Source organism: Triticum dicoccoides, chromosome 4B (assembly GCF_002162155.2).
Source record: "Triticum dicoccoides isolate Atlit2015 ecotype Zavitan chromosome 4B, WEW_v2.0, whole genome shotgun sequence".
In the NCBI taxonomy this organism is placed as follows: Eukaryota; Viridiplantae; Streptophyta; class Magnoliopsida; order Poales; family Poaceae; genus Triticum; species Triticum dicoccoides.
The window spans coordinates 481779205-481795237 of NC_041387.1; the positions used below are offsets into that span (position 1 = coordinate 481779205).

The following is a 16033-nucleotide window of genomic DNA, read 5'->3' on the forward strand; positions in this document are numbered from 1 at the left end:
TCTCTGTCTTTTTTAATTTTTCTGCATGCGTTTTCGGCTTTTTAGATGTTTTTTTTACTTTCCGGTTTTCACCGGTCTTTTGTATCTTTCCAACAATTTTTTTGACTTTTTTTTTGCGAAAACACCCGTTTCTTTTTCTTTTCTTTCGTGAGAGGCATGATTTTGTTTCCGCGAAAGGCACAGTCGTGCCTCTCGGAAACGGGAAAAACACGTTTTATTTTTAGGCATGGCCATGTCTCTTGGAAATGAAAAGATGTGTTTTTTTCTTCTTCTGTGAGAGACACGGTTTTGCTTCCGCGAGAGGCACGGTCGTGCCTCTCGGAAACAAAAAGACCACGTTTTTTTTTCTTTTTTCTTCTTCCGTGACAGGCACAGTTTTGCTTCTGCGAGCGGCACGATCAAAAACGAAAAAAATTCTTTTCTCTTTTTATTGCGCGAGAGGCACGATCTTGCTTCCGCGAGAGGCATGGCCGTGCGTCTCAGAAACAACTTCCGGAAAGGAAAAAAAACGTTCTCTTGGTTCGCGTCCAGTTTTCTCTGTCCGATTTTTTGTGTGAAAAAAGTTCGTCAAAACCTATCAACATTGGACGCGAGGAATTCAACGGTGAAAACGGTTCGAGATTTAGATGCACGGATTTTATGTTTTAGAGATAAAACATTTTGAATAAACAGATGTACGGAAAAAAGGAAAACTCACATGTTGTGACAAGTAGTGCATATGCAGTGCGCCACTTATCGCAATGTGCGGAGGTGGGGATGATCTTTGGAAGGGGTACTCCTCAATTAGTGATTTCGGAAATATGCCCCCCATAGGTGCATATACTGTGTGGGCTGGACTAGCTGTATTTTAATTGGTTGCAAAATATGGCCCAGTCGCTCGGCCTTCTAGCAACGAGGCCCATGATTCTCGAGAAATGCCAATCCGGCCTGTGTCCTAAAAGTCAACTTTGGCCCAGCCCAACAAGGACTGTACCCCTGCCACCTGTCATCGTCGTTCAGCTCACTCCCATCACTTTGTTGCCTCGATCGCCCGCGTAGCCTCTCTGAACAGGCAGATCACCACTAATATCACACCGACAAGTGGGACCCACACACGCTCGTTCCCACCAGTCATCGACAGCTAATCGTTCCGGTGCATTCCTCGCAAATCTACGCACGCGAACATCTGTCCCCCTCTTCGCCCCACTCGCCGATCCGAACCACCTCAAACCCCAGCACCGGACCCGTCACTCCCCTCCCCCGCCCCGCCCCGCCCAGCCCAGATCCAGATCCACCCGGCGCGGCACAGCCGCGGCCACCGAAATCCCTCGAGGAATAATGGCCTCCGCGGCCGCAGCGGCGCCGGCGCCGCTGTCCTCGCCGGAGTCCGACCCGCGCCTCGTCGAGGCCTTCGTGCCTTTCCTCGAGAAGCTCATGAAGAACGCCTCGTGGCGCAACAAGGCGCACTCCAAGCTCTCCCACACCGCCAAGTCCATCCTCGAACGCATCCAAAGGCCCCCGCCCTCCTCGCCCACCGCGGCGCAGACCCCGTCCACCCCCACCTCGCCCTCCACGCCGACTTCCTCCTCCTGGCAGCCGGGCCCGCTCCGCAACCTCTCGCTGGAGGACTCGGAGCTGCTCCTCTCCCCCATCTCCTCCGCGCTTGGCTCCGGCAGCGCCAAGCTCGTCGAGGCGGCGCTCGAGCTACTCCACAGGCTGATCGCGCACTCCTACATCCATGGGGAGGCCGACCCGTCGGCTGACCCCTCGTCACAGCTCGTCGCTTCCCTGCTCGAGGCTGCCTGCAATGCGCTCCACCTCGACGACGAGCACATTGAGCTCCTCCTCCTCAAGACTCTCCTCTCTGCGGTCACATCCACCTCCGTGTGCCTCCATGGCGACTGCCTGCTCCGCGCTGTGCGCGCCTGCTATGATATGTATCTGGGTAGCCGTAGCACCGTGAATCAGGCCACTGCCAAGGCGTCGCTCGTGCAGATGTTGGTAATCGTCTTCCGCAGAATGGAGGCAGATTCATCCACGATCCCCGTGCAACCCATCGTCGTGGCTGAAGTGATTGAGTTGCCTGATGCTGGTTCAGGTGCATCACCCACCGCCGATGCCACCTTCGTACAGGGATTCATCTCGAAGATCATAGGGGACATTGATGGTGCACTCACACCTCTGACACGGACAACCTCGTCTGCCGCGGCAGGCACTGTGCCCCATGATGGCGCTTTTGAGACGACCGCAGCAGCTGAGGAAGGAGCAAATCCTGCGGACTTGCTTGATTCAACGGATAAGGACATGCTGGATGCCAAGTACTGGGAGATTAGCATGTACAAGACAGCTCTTGAGGGTCGTAAGGATGAGCTTGGTGTGGAGGGGGCAGTGGTAGCCACTTTGGATGATGATGCTGATGTCAGGATTGGGAATAAGCTGCGGAGGGATGCTTTCTTAGTTTTCCGGGCATTATGTAAGCTCTCGATGAAGACACCGCCGAAGGATGCACCAGCTGATCCGATAGTGATGCGGGGGAAGATCCTTGCTCTTGAACTTCTCAAGATCTTGCTTGAAAATGCTGGGGCTGTGTTCCGCACCAGCGAGAGGTACAATTTCCCTTGCCTGAAGTTATTTTATCCCAGATCTTCTGAATTTCTTATTATAATCTGGTAGCAACATTGAGCAAAAGTTTGAGCATCATTTTATTCCTTGAAACGTGGTCTAGTCACAGCTTAAGGAAGAGATGAATTCTTTGACAAACTCTTTTGAAAAGATTAGGCATTGATTTACAGGTAGTACATTTGGATTAATCTATAATACTCGATGTTGCTCTGTTCATAGCAATGCTAATAAAAATCAGTATTGAAATTCATGTTGCAATTTACAGAAGCTAGAGGTGTGTAATTTATGCTTGTTGCTACGATATTGAAATCAAAATGTACTTGATCAATCTCACATAAAAATGGTTCAGTGAGGTTGATTCTGACAATTGCATTTTGATGGGACTGCTTGGCTGCACACCCATGCAATGAGGGTTATGATCTGCTGTCATTTGTCACAAGACGTTTTACCTCAAAAACCTTGATACCATGTTACTTGCTAGAGAAGCAATCTACACTCCTCAACAAAGTGGATACTGTACCAGGAAGAGGAGCTAGCTATTGTCATAGGAAAATTGATTGATTTTGAATTATATACGTTGACACATTGTTGGTTATTTTGTTGGTTCTGTCTGTCTCCTCTTCTTGAAACTTGAAAGTAATGCCAATTTGGTTGACAATACAATTGTATTTGTTGAATAACTATAAATGATAAAGTGGGTACAAATTTTGGGTTACAACCTATCATTCTAACGAAGTTGCATTGCCCATGAGAGTCATGGTGATTGATTCTATTATGGTTGCTTGTATTTTTGGTAAAATGAAGTTCAGGAACCTGTAAACGAACCAGTTGGTGGTGATGGTCTTTTTTCCTCGGGGTCGTACCAACAGTCTGATTTGGTACTAACGATTCCGATTGTGATGGGATTCTCATCACCCACTTAAACCTGTTTTCTAAAAACATCCTGCTATATTGTACATTTTTGGATACGCCTAGCAACACCTCATTTCAATAAAGTAACTAGTCTTGCAAACTTGTATGTCATTTTTACTCTGTAGCAAGACACATGTTTCTTGCTAGTAAAATAGTAATGGGCATGCGTATTGTCATGCCTACCAAGGTATATTACTGTAGCTTTTCAGGTAGACCAGCTTCTTCTCAAAGTACACTATGCTGGTGTAGCTAATACAATTGTATCTTCATATTGACTGTGCTATAGTCATATTTTCTTGTCAACTGCTACAGAGTTCTTATACCCATCTGCATGATGTTTTATTTATCAAATATACTTCTTTTTGGCCTAACTATCTTGTTTTAACTTGGTCAGGTTTCTAGGTGCTATCAAGCAGTATTTGTGCCTATCACTTTTGAAGAACTGTGCCTCGTCACATATGATTGTTTTTCAGTTATCTTGTTCTATTTTTATTAGCTTGGTTTCAAGATTTAGGCCAGGATTGAAGGCAGAAATTGGAGTATTTTTTCCCATGATCATTCTGAGAGTTCTGGAAAATATTGCACAACCAAATTTTCAAGCAAAGATGATAGTTCTTCGTTTTTTGGAGAAGCTCTGTACTGATTCTCAAATCTTGGTTGACATTTTCATCAATTACGACTGTGATGTCCACTCGTCGAACATATTTGAGAGGTGCTGCATCACTCACTTTTCATTATCATTACTATAGTTGACTAGTGAGGTTTTATTCTCATAAATAGCTGCAGAAACCTATTTACTATTGTGTTTCATTTTCTGTATGTTTTTCCGACAGGATGGTCAACGGTCTGCTTAAAACAGCTCAAGGGCCTCCTGCGGGTATCGCTACCACATTGGTACCGCCTCAGGATACCACAATGAAGAGTGAAGCAATGAAATGCTTAGTTTCTATCCTCAGATCCATGGGAGATTGGATGAATAAGCAGCTACGTATTCCAGATCCTGACTCTCCTAAGATTGAATCAGAGCAAAACGATAATGATGGTGGAAATGAGTTTCCCCAGACAGATATCAATGGAGATGCTTCTAGCGAGGTATCCGATTCACATTCAGAAGTATCAAATGGGGTTTCAGAGGCTGCATCTTTGGAGCAGCGTCGAGCTTACAAAATGGAACTTCAGGTGGATCTCATTCCACATTTAGTTACTTTTATGCATTTTTCAATGAGAACGTGGCAATGTGTAGGACTGCTGGTTGCTGTTCTGTCCTGAATTACTTGCCACAGTTCCATTATATTTAAGGTTGATTCATTTCCTTTTTCTTATGTGGTCAACTGCTTTATGAATGACAGGAGGGTATCGCTCTGTTTAACCGGAAGCCTAGAAAGGGAATTGAATTCTTAATAAATGCCAACAAGGTCGGGGAGTCAGCTGAGGATATAGCTGCTTTCCTGAAAAGTACTTCTGGCTTGAACAAGACTATGATTGGTGATTATTTAGGGGAAAGGGAAGATTTATCCCTCAAAGTCATGCATGCATATGTGGATTCTTTTAATTTTCAAAATATGGAATTTGATGAAGCGATCAGAGCCTTTCTTCAAGGTTTTAGGCTTCCTGGAGAAGCTCAAAAGATTGATCGGGTTATGGAGAAATTTGCAGAGCGTTACTGCAAATGCAACCCAAAGGCCTTTTCGAGTGCAGACACAGCTTACGTTCTTGCTTATTCAGTCATAATGCTTAACACTGATGCACATAACCCAATGGTCAAAAATAAGGTATTTTCAAGTTATGCTTGAGCATACAATTTACACATTTTCTGATGCTATTCCTAATGTATTAATTGGTGCAGATGTCGCCAGAAGATTTCATAAGAAACAATCGTGGTATTGATGATGGGAAAGACCTACCAGAAGAATTTATGAGGTCCTTGTATGGAAGGATTTGGAAAAAAGAAATTAAGATGAAAGAAGACGAATTTGTTCCTCATCAGCAACAATCAACAAGCTCTAACAAAATTCTTGGGTTGGATAACATTCTAAACATTGTTATACGCAAACGAGGTTCAGCTATGGAGACAAGTGATGATCTCATTAAGCATATGCAGGAGCAATTCAAAGAAAAGGCTCGTATGTCTGAGTAAGTTATGCTGGATTCTAGATGAATAATTGTAAACTAAGTTACACTGTTTACTTGATCAATTATATTTTTTTCTGCCCACGTGTTTATGCAATTGTATTGTTTTTGTTCATCTCCTTCACTGTAAATAATATATTTGGATCTTTTTTGAATGAATGGTTTAGGTCAGTATTTTATCCAGCCACGGATGTAGTAATTTTGAAGTTCATGGTCGAGATTTGCTGGGCTCCTATGCTTGCTGCCTTCAGTGTGCCACTTGACCAGAGTGATGATGAAATTGTCATATCCCAGTGTCTTGAGGGATTTCGCTGTGCAATACATGTCACCGCAGCTATGTCGATGAAGACTCAAAGGGATGCTTTCATTACATCGCTTGCCAAGTTTACATCACTTCACTCTGCTGCGGATATCAAGCAGAAAAATATTGAAGCAATTAAGGTTTGTTCTGCATATCTGGTGTGAATATTGAATTTCTTAGGTGTTTGACCGGTATACTACCAGCAGAGAAGTTGCTTCTATTATTAGTAATTGTCTAAAGAGAATAAAATCATTAAAGCAAAAAATGATACTCAGAAGTTTGTTTCGCGTTGGTTGGCTTTAAAAGGCTAGATGCAACTGATTTATGACCTAGCTGGTTCCATGCTAAATTGTTGGGAAAGTGCATGATAATAGCTGGATGTGATGTTCTGAGGAGAGCTGCTCTGCATCTCTGTTAAAGCAGCTATGTTTGCTCCTTGTGTATACTGAGCATTTGGTTTTTTTTCACAGTTGCTATAGCCATTCTGGGTGACTGAGAAAATGTTGAAAGAAAAAAACTATTCATGGGACTCATCTTTCGCCTCTTTTGGTCTGCCATTTGAATGTTTCTGTTGCACACTCCATTACAAGCATACGCCGTCGTGCTAATTGCAGTTTACCAAAATCTTACTTTGAGCATAATGATATAATCAGTTTTTCCATTCTCACTCTTTTGTTGTGGTGGGGAATTGCCACTTAGGCAATTCTGTTGATTGCAGATGAAGACGGAAATTACTTGCAAGAAGCATGGGAGCATATATTGACCTGTGTTTCTCGTTTTGAGAATCTACATCTTGTAGGTGAAGGTGCTCCTCCAGATGCCACTTTCTTTGCACTGCAACAGCCAGACCTTGATAAATCAAAACAGGCTAAATCCTCGATTATTCCTGGTTTGAAAAAGAAGGCTCCAAATGCTGGTGCCGCTTCTAAAAGAGGTACTTATGACAGCGCTGGTGTTGGCGGAAAAGCTTCTGGTGTTGATCAAATGAATAATGCGGTGACAATCCTCTTGGAGCAAGTCGGGATGGCTGAAATGAATCGTGTATTCATAAGAAGTCAAAATCTCAACAGTGAGGGTATAATTGATTTTGTAAAGGCCCTTTGTAAGGTTTCAATGGAGGAATTGCGGTCTGCTTCTGATCCACGTGTTTTTAGCCTGACTAAGATTGTTGAAATCACGTAAGGAATCTATGATGTCATATCAGCAATGTATAAACATTGCAATATGTTTGTTTACACTCTTATTGCACTATATAGTCACTGAAGTATGATTGTTTCTTTTTCTCTAGGCATTACAATATGAACCGCATCAGGCTTGTCTGGTCAAGCATATGGCACGTCTTGTCTGAATTTTTTGTTACCATTGGCTGCTCAGAAAATCTTTCAATTGCAATATTTGCTATGGATTCATTGCGACAGCTGGCAATGAAGTTCCTGGAGCGAGAAGAACTGGCCAACTACAATTTCCAAAATGAATTTATGAAGCCTTTTGTTGTTGTAATGAGGAAGAGTAGAGCTGTTGAGATAAGAGAACTAATCATCAGGTGTGTATCCCAAATGGTACTGGCCCGCGTTAATCATGTGAAGTCAGGGTGGAAAAGCATGTTTATGGTATGTTATCTGTACTTGCACTCATGTACCTTGATTTTGATACGAGACACTTTGGAGCAGTTTTATTCTTGTTTCTGAATGCTGATTTGTTTTGTGCATAAATTTCAGGTTTTTGCAACGGCATCATATGATGATCATAAAAACATTGTACTCTTGGCCTTCGAAATTATCGAGAAGATTTTGCGAGATTATTTCCCCTACATTACCGAGACTGAGTCGTCAACTTTCACTGATTGTGTGAACTGTCTTATTGCGTTCACCAACAGTAGGTTTAACAAGGATATAGGCCTTAATGCAATTGGTTTTCTTCGATTCTGTGCGGCAAAGCTGGCAGAAGGTGACATCGGGTCCTCTTCGAGGCTGAAGGAGCCCTCGCCTCATTTGACCAAGGATGGAAAGCAGGAAGGTGCAATTCAGGTTGATAAGGATGATCATATACACTTCTGGTTTCCTTTATTAGCAGGTAGTTACATTCTCCTTTTGTTCAAGATGGACCTTTCTATTGTTTTCCATCGACTTATTATTTACTAGTAATAATGTCTGGCGCCAACTTGTCAAACCTTGCAGGATTGTCTGAACTTACTTTCGACCTTAGACCAGAAATTAGGAAAAGTTCCTTGCAGGTGTTATTTGACACATTAAGAAACCATGGCCATGTTTTCTCTCTTCCTTTGTGGGAGAAGGTGTTTGATTCAGTACTTTTCCCAATATTTGATTATGTACGGCATGCTATTGATCCATCTGGTGGTTCTTCACAAGGACAAAATGCGGAAAATGATCCTGCAGAGCTTGATCAAGATGCTTGGATGTATGAAACGTGCACGTTGGCCCTTCAGCTAGTTGTAGACCTTTTCGTCAAGTTCTATGACACTGTCCATCCACTTCTGAAGAAAGTTCTTTCACTCTTGACAAGTTTCATTAAGCGTCCCCATCAGAGTCTTGCTGGTATAGGCATTGCTGCATTTGTTCGCCTGATGAGCAGTGCTGGCTCTGTCTTCGTGGATGAAAAATGGCTGGAAGTCGTGTTGTCTTTGAAAGAAGTTACCACAGAGACGCTTCCTGACTTCTCTTATATCGCATCTGGAGCTTACCTTGAAAGTGTACCAATAGAAAATGGAGACTCTTCAGATAAGAGAGAACACGAATCTCAACCATCAGAGGATGGTACTGAAGAAACCTCTAGATCAAGGAACCTGTATTTTGCAATTGCTGATGCCAAGTGCCGAGCTGCTGTCCAACTCCTATTGATTCAGGTCTGTAGTATTTCTTCTGCAACTGGTCTTTGTTTTCATGTGCTTGGAAGCATGTTGTTTTCACCATCGCTCCATTTTCCTGGATTATCGAAGTCTGGTGCATCGCCTCTCACCTTGTCAAATAGGCATGCTAATAAGGGGAGGAGAGGAGAAAGTGAAGAACTTCATACAGCTATATCCCACAACATATCTCTAGCCGAACACTGTAGGAATTGATTTCTCCATTCAGACACAACAAGAGTGTCTAATGAGAATGACTTAAGATTCTTAGCTTGTTTGACCGGAACACGCAGAGCTTGTCAAACTTTAACTCTAGCTTAACATGTAGCAGTATGGGTTTTTAGTTTTGCACAGTACCTTTTCCTCTAGTTTGGACCTTTTATCTTGCTATATTAGTTATTAATGCAAATTCTAGTCTCCTTTCTTCATTAATTTTATTCTGTGCGTGCATTCTGCTTTATCATGTTTATCATGCAATATGCTGGTAATTGCAACATGACCGTGTTTAATTTACTTTATGTATTTCACTTTCTGTAGGCTGTGATGGAGATATATAACATGTACAGAGCTCAGTTGTCGGCACAGAACACAGTAATCCTCTTTGAGGCCTTGCATACTGTTGCCACTCATGCTCACAAGATAAACAGTGACAACGACCTGCGGACCAAGCTGCAGGAGCTGGGCTCTATGACCCAAATGCAGGATCCGCCATTACTACGCCTTGAGAACGAGTCATATCAGTTGTGCCTCACTATCCTCCAGAATATATTCTTGGACAGAGCTCCAGATGAAGGGAGCTTAGAGGTCGAAACCCACCTTGTTGGACTTTGCAAGGAGGTTCTTGAGGTATACTTGAGCACAGCAAGGCCTGCTCACCTTTCTGGCGGTATACAGCCGCTTGGTCATTGGTTTATTCCGGTCGGTTCGTCAAAGCGGAGGGAGCTTGCAGCCAGGGCACCGCTTGTTGTGTCAACATTGCAAGCTATCAGCGGTCTCGGCGACTCATCGTTCGAGAAGAACCTTGGCCAGTTCTTCCCCCTACTAGCTGGTCTCATCAGCTGTGAGCATGGTTCAGGTGAAGTGCAGGTGGCCTTGAGTGATATGTTTAGCACTTGGGTTGGCCCAATCGTGCTTCAGTCATGTTGATGCTGAAGCACCCTGTGATATAGTATACCTCCACATGTAAGTTATTCTTTGTTCCAGACTTCCAGTGTCATATCTTTCTGTTGCTCCGTTTCCCCCCATTTTGTTGTGTTCATTATTTTAGTCGTTGTGGGAAGTGGTGTCTTGAGCCGAACTGATCATGTAGATCCTTTCCCCTTTTATGCTCTTGGTTTTCTGCATTGGGAGCGTGTATGTCACAAGATGATTAAATTATATGCCTTAGTATATAGTTCACCAAGTTATTGAGCAGTTCGTTCTGCTTTGGATGTTTGTAACTGCCGCTGTCCGAAGCACAGGAAGCTTCAGCATTGTGTTATACATTTCGTTAACTTTTGATTGGCATCAGCTGGTTCTGGTTCAGTTCGACTGTAGAAACTTCATTCTCCGATAAACAAACCCGTATCATGCTTTGACCCGCATCTACGTACATACTAGTACTCCAGTTAATTGTATCTGCCGTGAGAGGCTGCCATTTTAAACACGAGACTGCCGACACTAAAACATCTTCTTGGTAGCCTTTGTCATCGTGCCTCTGGAATAGAGCCCACGCTCTAAGCAGGCCTGCGTGTCTCTAATGGCTTCTCGTCATCTCGCGCCAAAAGACCGTGGCACAAGTATCTCCGCACTTTCTGGAGTCTTCCGCGGTCCGTGGAGTACACTTGTGCCACTTTTTCTGGCACCTTTTGGCGAGCTCCGGAGCCCTGTGCATGGTTCCCTGGACATCCACGTCGTGTCCCAGCTCTCGCTGCAGGCACAATTTCTACACGTTCACGGCTGGGGAGTGCCCACCGACGTGGCCACCGCCGCGGCCACCCCTCGCGGCCGGGCTAGCTCGTCCTCCCCGGGCCTATATAATCGCACACTCGTCATTGGCATCAGCACGCAATAATCACAGTCCACAACGAACCAAGTGTGATCTAGCCAGTCCCTGCATCCTGCTGTGAGTAATGACGACCATGGTGGCCTTGAGCTCCTTCGCCGGTGCCGCCGTCGTCGGCCGCCCCTCCTCCTGGTCTCCGGCGGTGCCGCACCGTCGCACCCTCCTCGTCAGGGCCCAGACCGAGGTAAGCCTCTTTCGCCTAACTGACTCTGCCGTCATAACTTGTTTACTCTGTACAAGTTTCAATTGGTTGTACTGACTCACGATGCTCTGCCTCTGCAGCCGGATATCGAGTCGACCAAGGACACGACGAGCGCATCGACATCCTCCCCAACCCCAACCCCAACCCCAAGTCCGGTGGCGCCCAAGCCCAAGCCCAAGGCTAACCCCTCGGTCTGGGACGCGCTCGCGTTCAGCGGCCCAGCGCCGGAGCGCATCAACGGCCGGCTCGCTATGGTGGGCTTCGTGGCGGCGCTCTCCGTCGAGGCAGCGCGCGGCGGCGCGCTACTCGACCAGGCCGGCAGTGGCGCCGGGCTGGGATGGTTCCTGACAACCGCGGCGGTGTTTTCGGTGGCGTCGCTGGTGCCGCTGCTGCAGGGCCAGAGCGTGGAGAGCAAGTCCAGCGGCGTATGGAGCGCTGACGCCGAGCTATGGAACGGCCGCTTCGCCATGCTCGGCCTCGTCGCACTCGCCGTCACCGAGTTCATCACCGGCACGCCCTTCGTCAACGTCTGAAACTAGCTAGTGTAGTGCAGTACTCTTGTACGTGCATGTACATATTTGTTGGTCATGCTGAGTAACTAGGAGCACTACGGACTCTGACGTTCTGTAAGCCTTATCATTAGGTTGTCTTTCTTTGGTCATGATGTCCTGGAGCCTACAATTAATGCAGGAATGAATCGTGTTCATGCTAGTACTCCCATTCTAAGACGCTTGCTTGTTTTAAGTTTTAGTTTTGATCATCAATTAGACGAATAATACTCCCTCTCTCTTAATTTACAGGGCGTGCGCGTATCCCTAGGTCGTCAGTTTGACCAACTTAATACAAGTCATATATTATGAAAGTATATCAATATAAACTTCAGATGTTCTATTTTCAAACGATATAATTTTTGTGTTATATAGTTTATATTAGGATGATAAAATTGACAAGCTAGATATACGCGTATGACTTGTAAACTGAAACGGAGGGAGTATATAAATTTCGGGACTTAAAATTTATACCATCAAAAAGTTATTCAAATACGAATTCAACGTTATAACTTTTGTCTTCATAACCCACATTTTCTTGGTTAAACCGATGGTCAAACTTAATTCCCATTTTCTTGGTTAAACCGATGGTCGAACTTGATTCCCAAAATGCGTGTGCGTCCTATTCACCTCGAACGGGGGAGTACCACTAATTATATTTCTCGGTCGCGGAAATATTGACCAAGAACATGAATATCTTGAAAATCTCTTCTTAGTGATTTCAAACGTTGACCTAAATATGTTTGCCCCAAAATTCCAGACCAAACTGAAACACAATTAAAAATATATTCACAATCACACTTTTAAATTTTGGGTACATTTTATAATTTGTCTACAGATTTTTAAATCATGATTTATACAATTTGTTTGGGTTGATTTGATTTTTTTACACGTTCACTATTTTATACTTTAAGACAGAATTCTATGTTATAAATATGTTGTACTGTAATACATAGAAGCTTCATTTGTGGCAGAAAAAAAAACACAAAAGCTTGTTCATGTTCCACATAATTTTACAAATAATTCAGACTAATTATAAATAATTATCATGATGTCCAATACTAAATCGAGGAATAGATTGTTGCTTAGAATAATCATCGTGATGCCCAAATGATGCAACATCATCCTTCGAAAAAAACCATCACGCTTCGCGTATTCGCCGACGCCTCCGGCCTTCACACCAACTTCCTCAAGTGCTCGGCTTCGCCCATCTGTTGTGCTCCTGAAGTTTCCGAGAGCATCGCCACAACGCTCTCGTGCACGGTGTCCACCTTGCCTATCTCGTACCTCGTCCTAGCACTTACCATCTGCAAGATCCACGCATCGGCCATCCTCCCTCTTGTCGACAAGTTGGTCAAAGAGGTTGGCCACTTGGAAGGCATCCCTACTCTCGTGCGGCAAGCGCCGCGCCCTGGTTCTACACGAGCTCACGGCCATCCCCGTGCACATCCTCCTTGCCATGGCGCTGAACTCGACAATTCTCAAGAAGAGTACGGCGATTGTGCGTGACTTCCTTTGGCACGGCCGTAAAGATGCCAAGGCGGGATGTTGTCTTGTTAGCTGATCGAAGATCTCCCGCCCCCTTGAGTTAAGTGGCCTCACCATCCGTGATCTGCACCCTACGAGCATTGCCCTACACGCGTGCTGGTTATGGCCGTGGGCGACTGACCTGACGCGCCCATGGAGCCACCTTGTCGGGACCCCGATCCTAGGTCACACAGATCTAGAAGGTAACACATCATATCACTTTGCGGTCTCACGCACGGTATCCCACGACTGCTGCCTTACCTTGGCCGGGACCGTTTGTATTTTTTGGCTCATGTATATGATTATGTCGCTAGCATCCATATGACAGAGAACCCGGGTCGACATGACTAGTGTGGACCAAGGTGGCACAACCGTACAAGGACAAACATAGGTAACCCAGCAATGCACGGGTCGGCCAGCAGCGAGTGTAACCAAGCCGTAGCAAAGCTACAAGGGCTTATAGTAAACACCACATGATATTTCCTCGTAGGGACAGACACAAGAGCAAAGAAGGATACATGTCGGTCAATCCATGTGTTCCAGAGTAGTAGCGAACTATCAGGTCTTAGTGGAGACACTAGGAGGCATTTCCCTGTAAGAAAGGCTATCAAAGGCATACAATTAGGTGTCGAACCCCACATATAGCAATACATATTACACGCACGCACAACATGTAAGTATGCGTTGTACAACATGGCATCATAACATAACTCTACAACTCAAATATAGATAAGTCTCGGAAGAGCCACATAACATGTTTATTACAAACAGGGGTCTCATGACCCTACACACAAAGTCATACAAACCAGCGAAAGCATAAATTTGTCAAAGTACAGACAACTAAAAATATAAAAGGCTAGCAAGCCTAACTATCTACAGGCCCTCCCAAGGGTATAAGATCGTAGCTAGGAAAACAAGCTACTTGTTGTCATAGATGTCTAGGTAGAAACCACCTATAGTGTCGGGGAACTCCTCTACAATAGTTTAATTAATCAAACGTGAGTATGAAGGTACTCAGCAAGACTTACATCAGAACTATCTACTTATGCATCAATATCAACAAGGGGGTTGTGGAGTTTATTTGCAGCAAGCCAGCTTTGACTCAGTAGCTATCATGTACTACAAATACCAGTATTTTGTTTGAGGTAAGAGAGCGCACATGAGTCCACTAGCCACCACAACAATACACTACTATGGATCCACTCTCGTCTCCCTACAGAGAAAAAGAGCTTCACTGCCTCAACTTCTTCATCGACGTACTCACGTCGGACGGGATTTCTTCACCTCCGCCGCGGCCGTAGACATCTTTTGTCGCCAAGTTAGGGCACGGAAGATCTAAGCTGACGATTTCCTTCACCTGATCGTCCAGTTCATCGAGTTCATCCTTGGGGTAATTAAATGCTTATTTACCGCCCCTCCTTGTTCTTCACTACACTCAAAATTTCTTCAAGTGATGTTTTTACCACTCTTCCAATTCTTCAACACTTCAATTTGGCTAGTCTTGTGTATTTCATCATTGATATGCTTAACAAGTAGATTCCTCAATTGTGTAAATTGTTCAAAGCTGTACAACTCTGGAACCTAAGTCAAGAACAACTGATGAAATTTCTCAAGATGATAAGGGTGAATTTCATCAACTAGTTTATTTTGAAAATCTCTGAGAACGCATGTGACTCTTCCCTATTTCCTTGCAGCTATACTCTGTTCACGGGTACAATGTCTGCAGATGAATCTCTAGGTTCTCATCAACTTAATTCATTTGCAGCACAACTTGAGGAAAAGCTTTAAACTTCATCAGAGACCTCACAGGTTCAAAATCGTTAGTTGAAGAAAATGGCTGATGAAAAGAGGCCACAGAAAGGTGGCAAGACGAAGGAAGAACAATCATCTTTTGAAATCCCTGACAATTTGTATGCCGGGTACTGCACGCCTGATGAAAATATTCATGGCAAGGAAACTGATAAGCAGCGCAAGACTCGCATGCAGAGGATCAAACGATACTGGTCATATGAATGGAGGGCTACAAATACGTCACTCCTAAGTATATGAAGGATTTCACAATTAAGCCTCCATGCAAAAGGCCTCAACTTGCTGAAGGTCAACGTGCTGATCCCTCTAGTATCAGAAGAGGTGAAGAATTCCCTGAAGAATGGACTAAGCGCCAGTCCAAATTGTCCAAACAAGCAAAGAAGGCGGTTGAAGAATTCAACCGTGCCTCAAAGGCGTCAGCTGAAGAAAGTGGCAGTGGCAGTGCCAATCCCCCAAAGAAATCAATGCAAAAGAAGCCTACACATAAGCCAAGACTGACTGTGCCAATGTCCTCAGAGACACAACCTAAATCGTTAAAGGCTTCAACACCAAAAGCTTCAAAAGCTTCAGTGCCTCCTTCATCAAGTTCCTCAATGGCAACAGTCAGAACTTCAACACAGGTCTCGCTCGCATCTTGCCAGCGCACCAAGGGCTTTCATACATCCACTATATCTGCATCAAGTGCCTCAGCTTCTGGACCACCAACTTCTTCAACTCCCAAGCTGAAGCAAAAGGCAACCGCTGGCAGTGGAGCCATACCAAGTCCCAAGAGCAAGGCCATTGTGCCTCAGGTTGATGAACACGGGCTCGCTGACGAAGATGAGCTCACTGAATTCCTCACAAGAAAACAAGAGCAGGCTGCCATTGCCAAGAATTCTTCTGTTCCTATGCTGCTAGACCCAAAGAATTGCTCGATTTCATTGACATCTGGTGCACCAAGCCAGAAACACCTCTTGATGAGTTGAACCCGCCTCCTGGCCCAAGCCATATGATTTCTTCATTCATATTGAATGAGAAATACAAGATCAAGCTAAACTTGTGCACAAATAGAAAGTAGAAAAGGAGAAGGAGCTAAGGAAGAACATGCTGTCAATAT

The 16033-nt window shown here is 44.6% G+C and overlaps 2 protein-coding genes across 2 annotated transcripts; both read left to right on the top strand.

The window, feature by feature from the left end:
- The first annotated feature begins 1234 nt into the window (after positions 1-1234).
- LOC119291000 (brefeldin A-inhibited guanine nucleotide-exchange protein 2-like) lies at positions 1235-10246 on the top strand. The gene is made up of 11 exons (XM_037569684.1): positions 1235-2585; positions 3908-4225; positions 4347-4692; positions 4863-5285; positions 5360-5646; positions 5811-6084; positions 6644-7122; positions 7233-7554; positions 7663-8017; positions 8122-8807; positions 9345-10246. The coding sequence occupies exons 1-11, from the start codon at positions 1318-1320 to the stop codon at positions 9951-9953; spliced, it is 5367 nt and encodes a 1788-aa protein (XP_037425581.1). The 5' UTR covers positions 1235-1317; the 3' UTR covers positions 9954-10246.
- A 583-nt stretch (positions 10247-10829) lies between these two features.
- LOC119291001 (high molecular mass early light-inducible protein HV58, chloroplastic-like) lies at positions 10830-11767 on the top strand. Its single transcript, XM_037569685.1, has 2 exons — positions 10830-11035; positions 11134-11767. Exons 1-2 carry the CDS (start codon positions 10919-10921, stop codon positions 11584-11586), a joined length of 570 nt encoding a protein of 189 aa, XP_037425582.1. The 5' UTR covers positions 10830-10918; the 3' UTR covers positions 11587-11767.
- The last annotated feature ends 4266 nt before the right edge of the window (positions 11768-16033 follow it).

What these genes read in the sequence shown, in the direction of transcription:
- LOC119291000 (XM_037569684.1), top strand. Translation starts at nt 1,318, where the DNA reads ATGGCCTCCGCGGCCGCAGCGGCGCCGGCGCCGCTGTCCTCGCCGGAG. An exon ending in TCGTCGAACATATTTGAGAG is followed by an intron (nt 4,226 to 4,346) that starts GTGCTGCATCAC and finishes TTTTTCCGACAG; the next exon opens with GATGGTCAACGGTCTGCTTA. An exon ending in GAAAAGGCTCGTATGTCTGA is followed by an intron (nt 5,647 to 5,810) that starts GTAAGTTATGCT and finishes TGAATGGTTTAG; the next exon opens with GTCAGTATTTTATCCAGCCA.
- LOC119291001 (XM_037569685.1), top strand. Translation starts at nt 10,919, where the DNA reads ATGACGACCATGGTGGCCTTGAGCTCCTTCGCCGGTGCCGCCGTCGTC. An exon ending in TCGTCAGGGCCCAGACCGAG is followed by an intron (nt 11,036 to 11,133) that starts GTAAGCCTCTTT and finishes CTGCCTCTGCAG; the next exon opens with CCGGATATCGAGTCGACCAA.